General features: G+C 44.6%; 1 protein-coding gene across 1 annotated transcript; it reads left to right on the forward strand.

The window, feature by feature from the left end:
- The first annotated feature begins 3,431 nt into the window (after positions 1–3,431).
- On the forward strand, positions 3,432–11,545 carry LOC115168644 (WD repeat-containing protein 20). The gene is made up of 4 exons (XM_029724142.1): positions 3,432–3,709; positions 6,558–6,740; positions 7,002–8,408; positions 9,136–11,545. Exons 1-4 carry the CDS (start codon positions 3,461–3,463, stop codon positions 9,187–9,189), a joined length of 1,893 nt encoding a protein of 630 aa, XP_029580002.1. The 5' UTR covers positions 3,432–3,460; the 3' UTR covers positions 9,190–11,545.
- Positions 11,546–12,608: the final 1,063 nt, after the last annotated feature.

Raw genomic sequence — 12,608 nt, forward strand, 5'->3', positions numbered from 1 at the left:
CCCATTCAGAAGCTTCCAGAAGGAATGCCCAGTCCCACTACAGTATAGAGTAAGAGAGGGGGGGGGGGCTAAAGAAAGGACCAGTAGGGTGGGGGTGATAGTGAGAGCTGTGAGGGGTCCGTCGCAGTAAACCGCATGTGTCCTTATAGGGCAGCACAGTCACAAGGGGTGTCTGTCACTCAGGGGCCAGAGGCGTCCTGATAGCGTGTGTCAGGCCTGGCCCAGCAGGCCCAGCAGGCCCCACAATACACCCCCATTGCCTGTCAGCATAGCCTTTCCAACCACCTGCTCCCACCAGAACCCTTCGGACAGACAGACGCAGGGCAGAAGGCCTCCGAAAAGATAACAGGCCACAAGTCTTTTTTGGCCAGTGAGATTGAGAAAGAATAGCTGAAGTGTTAGAGTAATGGTTCAGTTCCAGGCCACGGAAACTGTGTTGAGAAACTGGCTACAGAGTTTACTTACACAGTTTTTGTTCCTGTCTATCCTTAATACACATGCATGTCTATAGAAAGACACTCTTTTGCATGGTTTTACCCAAACAAGAGGTCCTTTTTTGTGTCCTAATGGTGACACTACTGCTGATTTAGTTATAATGACGATATAAACAAGATGTGCAATATGTTGATTTTGTTTGAGTGCAACATGAGTAGGCTATTTTCTCTGCATTGTTGGAAAGGGGCCGGGCTGTTTGTGAGCAGTTCACTGTTAGTTGACACCTGTTGTTTACGAAAGCATGACGTATACAATTTGATTTGATTGATTTGAAATGAGAAAATGTATATAATGGAGAATGCAGTACGATGCAACTCGTGTCTCAATTTGTAGAAGTCATTATGATAAGGCAAATGTCAAATCATGAACACACAGAACATGATGGAAAAGACCAGAATTCTCCGGCATGTGTGTTTGAGCAGAGACTGCCCAGAGGATGGCACTATTAGCAACAGGCGAGTAAAGCAGTATGTATCTAGTTGTTTGGAGAAGTTGTATCTCCCCTGATGGCTGGAAACATTGAGAGGCAACTGCTAGAGACAGAACAATTTGATTTTGACTCAGATCATGATATGGGGAACTTATGGACCGGACAAATAATGAACGTTAAGGAATCTATTTAATCGCTTGCAACTCTGATGATTAGGACTGGATGACTCGAGTATGCAATTTGAATGGTAATAAACGGATGTAATTCATTCAAGCGTGTCCTTACATTTGGGTTAGATGTGTTGCCTGTGAGTTATTTTCAATTCAGAAGAATTGTGATCAGATAAAATAGAGATCTGATGTTGCGTGGATGAAGAGTGGGCTACAGAAGAAAATAATGTAGTAGGCTCGATCACATTAATTAAATATGAATAGCCACAACATGAATATACATTTCACAATTGTAAAATGGTCATATCCAAATTGAAGGATTACTTTTTTAGAACGACTTCGACATTTGCAGCATTCACGATCGTTTTCGCATGATGGTCTACCGAGCATAATGGTTTCACGTCATACACAGTTTCATAAAATGCCTTTGGACGGTACGATGAAACGACTCAATATCGTCATCTGCCGGCCTTTGGGCTAAGGTAAACCATGATTCAAGGACCGCATTCTCCACAATAAGAAAGTATACGTCCATGCAATTCCACTGGAACGTTTTGCTAGCTAGACAAACTATTACACGCATTTTGTCGAGGGTTTATAACTGTATTTTGCCTCAACAAATTCCTCACTTCTCTTGCTAAACTGAAGTATTAATTCATTGAACCTTTTGCGCGTTGGTTGTGGACTCAACTGAGGAGCGCATGCTCTGTCAGTACCAGTCAAAAGTTTGGACACGCCTACTCTTTCAAGGGTTTATTTTTTTTTCTACATTGTAGAATAATAGTGAAGACATCATATCTATGAAATAACACATATGGAATCATGTAGTAACCAAAAAAGTATATTTTATATTCTTCAAAGTAGCCACCCTTTGCCTTGATGACACACTCTTGGCATTCTCTCAACCAGCTTCACCTGGAATGCTTCCCACATATGAGTACTTGTTGGCTGCTTTTCCTTCACTTTGCAGTCCAACTCATCCCAAACCATCTGAATTGGGTTGAGGTCAGGTGATTGTGGAGGCCAGGTCAGCCATGCAGGTTAAATGTGCCTTGAATTCTAAATACATCACTGACAGTGTCACCAGCAAACACCATCACACCTCCTCCATGCTTCACATTGGGAACTACACATGCGGAGATCATCCGTTCACCTACTCTGCGTTTCACAAAGAGACAGCGGTGGGAACCACAAATCACAAATGTGGACTCATCAGACCAAAGGACAGATTTCCACTGGTCTAATGTCCATTGCTTGTGTTTCTTGGCCCAAGCAAGCCTCTTCTTCTAATTGGTGTCCTTTAGCAGTGGTTTCTTTGCAGTAATTCGACCATGAAGGCCTGATTCACGCAGTCTCCTCTGAACAGTTGATGTTGAGATGTGTCTGTTACTTGAACTCTGTGACAGTATTTATTTTGGCTGCATTTTCTGAGATTGGTAACTCTAGTGTACTTAGCCTCTGCAGCAGAAGTAACTCTGGGTCTTCCTTTCCTGTGGCGGTCCTCATGAGAGCTTTTCATCAAAGCGCTTGATGGTTTTTGCAACTTCATTTGAAGAAACATTCTAAGGTCTTTACATTTTCCGGATTGACTAACCTTCATGTCTTAAAGTAATGATGGACAGTCATTTCTCTTTGCTTATTTGAGCTGTTCTTGTGGTAATATGGACTTGGTCTTTTACCATATAGGGCTATCTTCTGTATACCTCCCTTACCTTGTCACAACACAACTGATTAGCTCAAACGCATTAAGAAGGAAAGAAATTGCACAAATTAACTTTTAACAAGGCACATCTGTTCATTGAAAAGCATTCCAGGTGACTACCTCATGAAGCTGGTTGAGAGAATGCCAAGAGTGTGCAAAGCTGTCGTCAAGGCAAATGTTGGCTACTTTGAAGAATCTGAAATATAAAATGTATTTTGTTTTGTATAACACTTTTTTTGGTTACTACATGATTCCATATATGTTATTTCATAGTTTTGATGTCTTCACTATTATTCTACAATGTAGAAAATAGTAAAAAATAAAAATAAAAAAACCTTGAATGAGTGGTGGTGTCCAAACTTTTGACAGGTACTGTATATATTATTTTTTAAACGTTTAGCTCACATTATACAATTTAAAAGTATGCATTAAGGTGTCTGTAATATAATAAACGTGCCAAAAAAGAATTTAAACATTAATTCATGCATTTATATAGCTTCCAAATCTTTTTTTGTATTTTTTAAATTTATTTTATTTACGGAGGAGGAGTACCAAGATGGTTGCGCGGTGGCTTTAATACACCGCCTCCGGGTTATCATCCAGGTTATATACACATCGTTGGTAAGATCCGGGTTTTGGACAGGATGCACGCCAATTTCCAAGATGGCTGCGGAGGGAGGAGGGAAGGAGATGAACGAAATTAAAACTCAATTCACCACTCGGGAAGGTGTCTATAAACTCCTCACTCACTCCGAATATAGCCGCCCTAACAGGGTGCCTTTTAATTCACAGGGCTCAAATCCGGTGAAAGTCTCATTCGTGAACGTGAACGACCAGTCAGGCAACGGCGACAGAATCTGTTTCAATGTGGGCCGGGAACTGTACTTTTACATCTACAAAGGCGTAAGAAAGGTAAACCGCACTCAAAGATGACAACTTTTATTATAAAAAAAGTTAATGTGCGTGTTCAAATGCATAGCAATGTGCTGTCCAGTTTGGAAGTTTCACTGACGTGCGCAGATAGCTAGCCAGAGTAGGCCACTTAGCTATGGTGGCTAACTAGCTAGTTAGTAGCATCGCCACAGTTTGTTTTGCCCGCACCCTGTAGAGAAGTGCTGGTATGTGCATATCGCCCACCTAGTTAGCCAACTAACCGGTTCGATTGAAGTGAATGGCCTCTTATAGTGGACTGTTTGTTTTCTCTAGCTATGTGAATATGAACGCTTTAACCTTGGAACTGCCCGTCTTCAGTTCTGACATGTTGATTGACATCTTCTGCAATTGCAGAGTACGTTAAATGCGACACGTTCAGTAATATACATATTGTGTATTTTGTGGTTAGAGTGATAACTGACAACAGTGGTGTGTTTTTAGTGCCCTTGTTTTATTTACTCGGCACAGGTTCTTCGCGATCATAGAATAGTCAACTACTGTATAGACAACTAGTTATGTGTCCTATGCTAGTCCTTCAAGGCCCCAAAGCCAGCTTGGTACTGTTTATTGTGACAGTGTGTTTGGTTGGAAGTGAGCTGTGTTTCTGGATGACGTTATGCAAGTGATCTGTCTGGGTCTGATGGTGGCAGGGATGATGTCACTGCATCGAGCTGTTTAAGGCATCTCGTGATAATGACGATGATAATTTGTCCTATTGTTTGTGTCCTCACATTTCACAGAAATAAAGTGAAACTTATTTCACATTGTTAGACACCATTAACTTTCCTGTGTTGTGGCTGCTCGGGCCTTTCTATTGTTACGATGAGGACGATGTTGGACTGCTTCTAGGACTTGCTGTGTTGGCCTAGTTGGTGTTAACATGGGGGACTTCGAGGATGGAGTAGATTTGTGTGGGAGATTGTAAGATATTTTAAGTTGTCACCTCAATTTTTGCAAGTGTTTCTGACTAATGAATGTTGGTTTTAGTGCTATACCGGGGGATTTGGAAAGCCATGGGATGGTTTTTCAATATCGTTGAAACTGTCTTCGAACATTTAATACATTTGAATATGTGTAGCAACTTTTTAAGTAAATACCTGCAGTCAACTTGTGCAATGTGTTAATAATTCCACCTGTCACAGAATGTTTCATTATGAAGCTTACCGTAGGCCCCTGTCACGTGGTGTTTGTTTACAAGCACACAACAACAAGGGACCAGAGCCTTGTGAGTCACTCACTGTTGTGTAGAAAGCTCTAGGTCATATAGTTTCAGGACGGAATTCACAACTAAATGTTTGCCAGCTAGATATCTTGTAACTACTAAGTTAACTGTCTAAAATCAGCTAAATGCTCTGCATTTGGTTTGCTAGTAGCTGTCGCTATCTAGCAAAGTGATTAGTTGGCTTGGATGGTATCCAGATTGTTGTACCTTCATACTGACCTTGTGCGATTTCCCCCCCCCCCACAGTTGTGTAGTGCTCGGGCAAAAACCAAATGTACACCCAGGATCTAGTTTTGGAAACTGAGTTAGACCACCAGAGTCACACATTGGATCCTACAGTATCAACCCTTGGGCCAGGAGGTTTCCTGGATTTCCTAAGAAACACTTGAAGTCTTGACCCCAGTTATAAAACTAGGACCAGGAGGTTTTCCTGGTCAGTTCACACTGACAGGAAAAACTATTGTCCCTCTTCATCAATATAGCAACTCATCTTACCAGTGATAACCTAGCCTATACTTTCTGGGAGGCTCAAATCCATCTACAGCGTCCTACTGCACCACCAACTGCCTAGTACCGATCAGCTGTCTACTAACCCAGTGCTCTTAGATGTTTTACACCTATGAATTTGACAACAGCAATTTGACAACAGCTGTTCTTTTGTGCTGCTGCCATGTTGTGCTGCTGCCATGCTATGTTGTCTTAGGTTTCTATTTATTTAGTCTTGTCTCTTTGTCTGGATGTGTGTTGTCCTATATTTTTATTTTTTTATCCCAGCCCCCATCCCTGCAGGAGGCCTTTTGGTAGGCCGTCATTGTAAATAAGAATTTGTTCTTAACTGACTTGCCTAGTTAAATAAACAAATCTAAAAATATCTGACATTACCCCCTCACAGTGTTTACACAAGCATCTGTCTGGTTAGAATCAAGTTGTCTCCCCATAGGCCCGTCTTTGCCCTAGACAACTGTTGGTAGACACTGGCACTGCAACATAACCTATATTTCCCCCACTGGAGTGCTCTTTGTCTGTCTCTCTCTCTTTCTGTCTGTGTCTCTCTCTTTCTGTCTGTGTCTCTCTCTCTCTGTCTGTGTCTCTCTCTCTCTGTCTGTGTCTGTCTCTTTCTGTCTGTGTCTGTCTCTGCCGGGGCTAATGATTGTCTGGGCAGCAGGACCGGTGTCTGGTGCCTCTGAGGAAGCCTAATAAAGTGGAATTTGCAGACATGCAATACCTCTAATGCCCTTGACATGATTGTCCTTGGGAAAGTTAGACCGAATGTTGCTACTTGCTAGGTAATGATTTATAGGTCACCGGGATGTTTTTTGGGGTGTTGTGTGAAGGATGGTGGAAGTCCTTGGAGAGAAGTAAAGGAAGTGATGGGGGTGAGGCTACTTGAGGTCACTGCAGACAAGAGGTCCAATTCTTTCATTTCTCTATTTCAGTTGGCTAATAGGCCTATACTGTTCATTACCACTGATTCTCATTAGGTCAGTGCATTATCTGCAGGTGTTATAGTGACAGGAGTGGCCTTGTAAAATCACTGAGGTGTATGTTGAACTAAGATAATTGCTATATGTGATTCTGACTGTGTGTCTTGTGTTTCTTCACAAGGCTGCTGACCTGAGCAAGCCCATAGACAAGAGGATCTACAAAGGAACACAGCCCACGTGTCATGACTTCAACCCCCTCACGGCCACGGCGGAGAGCGTCTCCCTGCTGGTGGGCTTCTCGGCTGGCCAGGTGCAGCTCATCGACCCTATCAAGAAGGAGACCAGCAAGCTCTTCAATGAGGAGGTGGGTTCACTTCACCAGACTGGTTAAGATTGGTGTCCTGTGGTTGAGTATCAATGTATGTGGTTGACTTTCCTCTGCTGGGAGGAAACTGTTCTCAAATGCAAAATTAGAATATGATGGTTCCGTTCCCATATCCACACGATGTGTTGGGCATCCGTTTAGGTGTTACAGTAGTGTGGCTATTGGAACGTAGACCGGTTCAGGTAGCATGTCCTCTGTTTAAAACACTCACGTCTATGTCTCTCCCTCTCTTACCCTCAGAGACTCATAGACAAGTCTGGTGTGACGTGTGTGCGGTGGGTCCCTGGCTCAGAGAGCCTCTTCCTGGTGGCTCACTCCAGCGGCAGCCTGTACCTGTACAACGTAGAGCACACCTGTGGCACCACGCCACCCCACTACCAGCTTCTCAAACAGGGCGATGGCTACGCCGTGCACACCTGCAAGAGCAAGTCGGCCCGCAACCCCCTACTGCGCTGGACGGTGGGTGAGGGAGCACTCAACGAGTTCGCCTTCTCCCCCGATGGGAAGTTCCTGGCGTGCGCCAGTCAGGACGGCTTCCTGCGCGTGTTCGGCTTTGACGCGGCTGAGCTGCACGGCACCATGAAGAGCTACTTCGGTGGACTGCTGTGTGTGTGCTGGAGTCCGGACGGACGCTACATAGTGGCTGGGGGGGAGGATGACCTGGTGACAGTCTGGTCCTTCTCAGACTGCAGGGTGATTGCCAGGGGCCACGGCCACAAGTCGTGGGTGAGCGTAGTGGCGTTTGACCACTGTACGACCAGCGTGGAGGACAGCGACCCGCCCGCAGAGTTCAGCGGGAGCGACGAGGAGTTTCACGAGCAGATCCATTTTGCAGGTGGGCGAGACCGGGCCAACAGCTCCCAATCACATCTCTCCAAGAGGAACTCTACAGACGGCAGGCCGGTCAGCGTGACCTATCGCTTCGGCTCGGTGGGACAGGACACCCAGCTGTGTCTGTGGGACCTGACTGAGGACATCTTGTTCCCCCACCTGCCCCTGTCACGTACCAGAACTCACACAAACGTTATGAGTGCCACCAGCCCCCCGGCTACTGGGTCGGCCTCTACTGCTGCTACTGCTACTGCTGCTACTACTACTACTAACCCTACTAACCCACCTGGCACCAATGGCAACAACACTGTGAGCAGTAGCAGTGGTAACAGTGGCACCCTCTCTAACTCAATCCCGGCCCCCCTGCCGCGCTCCAACAGCCTGCCGCACTCCACTGGCCCCGCAGGGGGCAGCACCACGCCTAACAGCCACATGAGCAGCAAAGGAAGCAGCATCATCGACAGCGCCTTCATCGCCACCGGGGTCAGCAAGTTTGCCACGCTGTCGCTGCACGACACACGCAAGGAGCGCCACGAGAAGGACCACAAACGCAACCACAGCATGGGCCACATCAGCAGCAAGAGCAGTGACAAGCTCAACCAACTGAGCTCTGCGGCGCGGACGGCCAAGGCGGACGCTGCTAAGACTCTGGGCACGCTGCTGTGCCCGCGCATGGAGGAGGTTCCTCTGCTGGAGCCACTGGTGTGTAAGAAGATTGCTCATGAGAGACTCACTGTGTTAATCTTCCTGGAGGACTGTCTGGTCACAGCCTGCCAGGAGGGCTTCATTTGCACATGGGCCAGGCCCGGGAAAGTGGTGAGTCTAGACCCCTAGCCCCTACCCCTTTCAACACTATGCCAGGCCTGGGAAAGTGGTGAGTCTAGACCCCTAGCCCCTACCCCTTTCAACACTATGCCAGGCCTGGGAAAATGGTGAGTCTAGACCCCTAGCCCCTACCCCTTTCAACACTATGCCAGGCCTGGGAAAGTGGTGAGTCTAGACCCCTAGCCCCTACCCCTTTCAACACAATGCCAGGCCTGGGAAATGGTGAGTCTAGACCACTAGACACATCCAACCCCTAGGGAAGAACTCAATTGGATCCTCCTCGCCTCCTTCTCGAAACCTATTGGATGAGAAAGCCAGAGGTCCCGCCCCTCTGACCTTCTCCAATGGGGTTTGAGAAGGAGATGAGAACGCAGGAGTATGCAATTGAGATCTTCCTCTAGACACTATAGTTTGACATCTGTCACCTAGACTAGACACTTCTCATAGATCTCTGAAAATGTTGATTGACTATTGATTGGCAGTTTAGGTTTGTGATGCAGCATCCTCTTTTGCCCACTGTGATGGTTATCAATCCAGGATCTTAATTGGCCATTTAGAAATGTTATGGATTTGTTTTGGTGCTAAAAACATTTTTTTATGATGATGATGTAACCTACTGTTTCACATTGATGAGAAATTTCAATTAACATTGTTTTTCCTTTCTGATGGTCCAAAAAGTCTCTCCTCCTCTAACTCATTCCCCTCTCCTCCTCTGCAGGGCTTACTGCCATCTCAGAACCCGACCAACTCTCCTAGTGGGACTGTAGTATAGCCCTGGTGCTAGTGCTGCTAAACTAAACCAAGCTCCACCAGACCACAGACAGACGGGACAGGATGTCCTGGCCACACCTCGCCATAGCCCAGTAGCGCTGTTCTTCACTCTCACTCTCACACCTTCACCACCACTGAAGGTCTCTTTTCATTCTGTTCATCTTTAGATAGAAGGATAGATAGCTTACGTGGGCAAGTGAGGGTAGGTGGAGAGGCCCACAGTCTGAATGGGGTGTAAAGGATCATGCAGGAAGCTTGAAATGGTCCATGAGCATTGAAACGGTTGTTCAGGGACAGGAGGCTGGCAGGGCTGCATTTTATTTGTTTCCACCTCTGTTCCCCCTCAACCTTTCTAGCCTGGTCCAGAAACAAACTCTGGAAGAGCTCTGGCTTGTTTTCAGACTCTCTAATAGCTTAGCCAGGTCCAGAAACAAACCCTGGAAGAGCTCTGGCTTGTTTTCAGACTCTAATAGCTTAGCCCGGTCCAGAAACAAACCCTGGAAGAGCTCTGGCTTGTTTTCAGACTCTAATAGCTTAGCCCGGTCCAGAAACAAACCCTGGAAGAGCTCGGGCTTGTTTTCAGACTGTGTCTCTAATAGCTTAGCCCGGTCCAGAAACAAACCCCTAGCCACTACTACCTCTGACATTTTGTGTAGATCTGAAAGACTTGGATAGGTTTAATCAATATGGTAGTAGCCACATTTCTTCCCATATCCAGTCCTCAGATCTACCTCAGTGCCTAGGGGTTAGGGGCTGTTTAGGGACAGGTGCTATCTCTTCTCACTAGTCCCTCATCCCTGACTAACCCTGGTGCAGTTTGATCTCATGTTCACAGCAAAGGGAGACCGGAGGAGTTCGCTTCCTTTAGCTACAAGAAGAAAAGAAAGCGTTTTTAATTTCAATCAGAACATCACAGCTTGAGTATTTTGCACTGATTATTTTTTTTCTTTCTGTTCTGTTTTAATTTTTAATTCATAATTATAATGGGACAAAAACAAGATATTTGAAGACAGCCTTTGGATGCACTTGGGTTGATGCGAGGTATCTCTGTCTGGATGCTGCAATCATAGGGTTTTAAAGAAGGAAGAAAATGAGAATTGTTTGCACTTAATAGTTAGAGAATGGCTTTACAATTTTGGAGTGTGCAAGGACTCCCCTGACAAGGTTGTTAAAAATATAAATAGAATGAACCTTTTTATATCTATTGAACATTTTATTTTAATATTATTTCAGATTTGAAAATGGCCTCTGTATTATATGTAAATATTGTACTTTGATGATTTATGGGTGAAATTATCATTATTACACCAGTTGGAAGTTCTTTTCAGAAAATAGTGATTTCTAATGCAGAAAAATATATACATAATAATATTAAAAATTAATCTTGAATATGCAGGTTGTTTTTGCTTTTCTGTTGTACATAAAGAGAATTCAGGTGTATTTTTCTTAATGATATGTTTGTCTCCATGGAAACCTCTTTATCTAATAGGTAGTGCTGAAAGCTAGCCTGTCGCTGCAGACCACTATGTAGACAGGTATGTCCACTCCCAAAACCACCCCTACACCCTATGCCCTTGCGGAGACCTGGATTATGTAGGTAGATATAGCACCCCATTTCCCTGAAACACTTGATTCAATTTTCACTATATTGCTTATATACCTATCCAATCCTCTCAGATTTGCACAAGGGCACAGGTCGTAGGTTCTAGAGGTTGATTTAGGACCGGGCCATAGTCTAAGATAGGAGCCGTCTAATTCAGCCGTCACTCAGAGCTCAGGTAAAACATGGAAGACTACTGCTGACAGGTCTCTCACCCATTAATAGGCACCAGTACTCTAAACGTGTGAATTCACTTACCTACCTAGTATATAACATATGACTGAACTGGTGTTATGGTTGTGTGGACTATGGCGGTAAAGGAGTTATGATGACAGGACTGATGATAAACGTGTGAACCAGATAACTGACACTGTTCATGAACATCAATACTTGATGGTGGTATGAGTGCTGGGGCTAGCTCAGGGGAGTGACACATTCACATCGATATGTCTTGGCTGAAAAAGATATGGGAATATCTGTCATGTAGAATAGGGAATCTAATTGTCTATTCATTACATTTCTTAAAGCTTTGTAGCTCTAAGGTCATCTTCAAACCATTGCTGACAATGGACATCTATAAGCATGATCTTAGCGCTCCGAAGCTTCCGGGAAATTCTCCCCTGAAAGTTTCACCTCCCTGAAGAGGGAGGGTGTGATGCACCCAGGTAGGCAGTGGAAGGATTCTCCAAGGTCTAACAGTGGGAGTGTTTTTTTTTTTTTTTTCACAGTGTGACTCCTATTAAACAGCTTTGACAGACCTTGTCTCTGACCTCCAGTCTTTTACTAGTGGGCTGAATGGACAGTCAGTCACCAGAGGACTTTCCTCTAAATGTTTCTCATGAGTTTAGCTTCAGCACCGTTTGTTTTAGTAGTATTGTATGGGCACATGAGACCTAGTAGTTAATTCAAATGAAATCAGTCTTGAGGCTGAACACAAGTCTGTTGGACCAACTGTTTAGTAGTTTAGCTGTGGCTCTAAAAGAGCTGAACTGAGGGTTTCTTGGAACCTGTATTAAACCACATTGTGTCTTCACCTCCCACACCACCAGCATTATGGGCCTGGGAGTAGTGAGCAGTCTGTTTTGGGTCTCTGTGTCCCCCTCCACTGGTCCTATGGGGGGGATGGTACAGCTGTCGATGGCCTGGCGATGGGACTCCTCTCTGGGCTGGAGGGACAAGACAGCATCTATAATCATCTTTATCAGAATAGGATAGAATATAACTTTTGTCCAACCAGAGATGGAAATATGCCTGTGAAATCAACTAACAAGTACAATATTTAAGTGATAATGCCAGAGAAGCTGGTATTTGGAGGATGTATTGGCACAGGTGTTGTTGGGGAAAACCACTTTTATGCAATAGATTACGAACATATTCAAATAAGGATGACATATTTTCATTAAATGTTATTTTGATAAATGTATTCATACTATTTCATCCTTTCACAAGATGTAGTCCTGACACATCTAAGGTTGCTACTGAAGCCTGCTGGCCGTTCATTCTATCGGTTCGATTGCCAGAGACGTGACCCAGTCATTAAGTATTTTTGTTCTGTTTCTATGGACGCGACCCAGTCGTTCGTTCTAAATGTTCCATTGCCCAACTGGGTGGTAACGTTCTTACCCCTTGCTTAATGCTAGCCAACAACGGCTAACTTAGTCACGTCAAACAGTGCAGTCAGAATAACAACAGTAGCCGCATTTGTTTAAGTTGTTTTCTAATGAAATTTATTTGGATACATCCATAACAATGAGCTAATGAGGTGCGATTTCACCTGGCATAGAAATGTGCTCTCTCATCAGGACACTGTTGTTCAGAGG

This window comes from Salmo trutta, chromosome 1 (genome assembly GCF_901001165.1).
Source record: "Salmo trutta chromosome 1, fSalTru1.1, whole genome shotgun sequence".
Lineage (NCBI taxonomy): Eukaryota > Metazoa > Chordata > Actinopteri > Salmoniformes > Salmonidae > Salmo > Salmo trutta.

What these genes read in the sequence shown, in the direction of transcription:
- LOC115168644 (XM_029724142.1), top strand. Translation starts at nt 3,461, where the DNA reads ATGGCTGCGGAGGGAGGAGGGAAGGAGATGAACGAAATTAAAACTCAA. An exon ending in TCTACAAAGGCGTAAGAAAG is followed by an intron (nt 3,710 to 6,557) that starts GTAAACCGCACT and finishes TTTCTTCACAAG; the next exon opens with GCTGCTGACCTGAGCAAGCC. An exon ending in GCAAGCTCTTCAATGAGGAG is followed by an intron (nt 6,741 to 7,001) that starts GTGGGTTCACTT and finishes TCTTACCCTCAG; the next exon opens with AGACTCATAGACAAGTCTGG.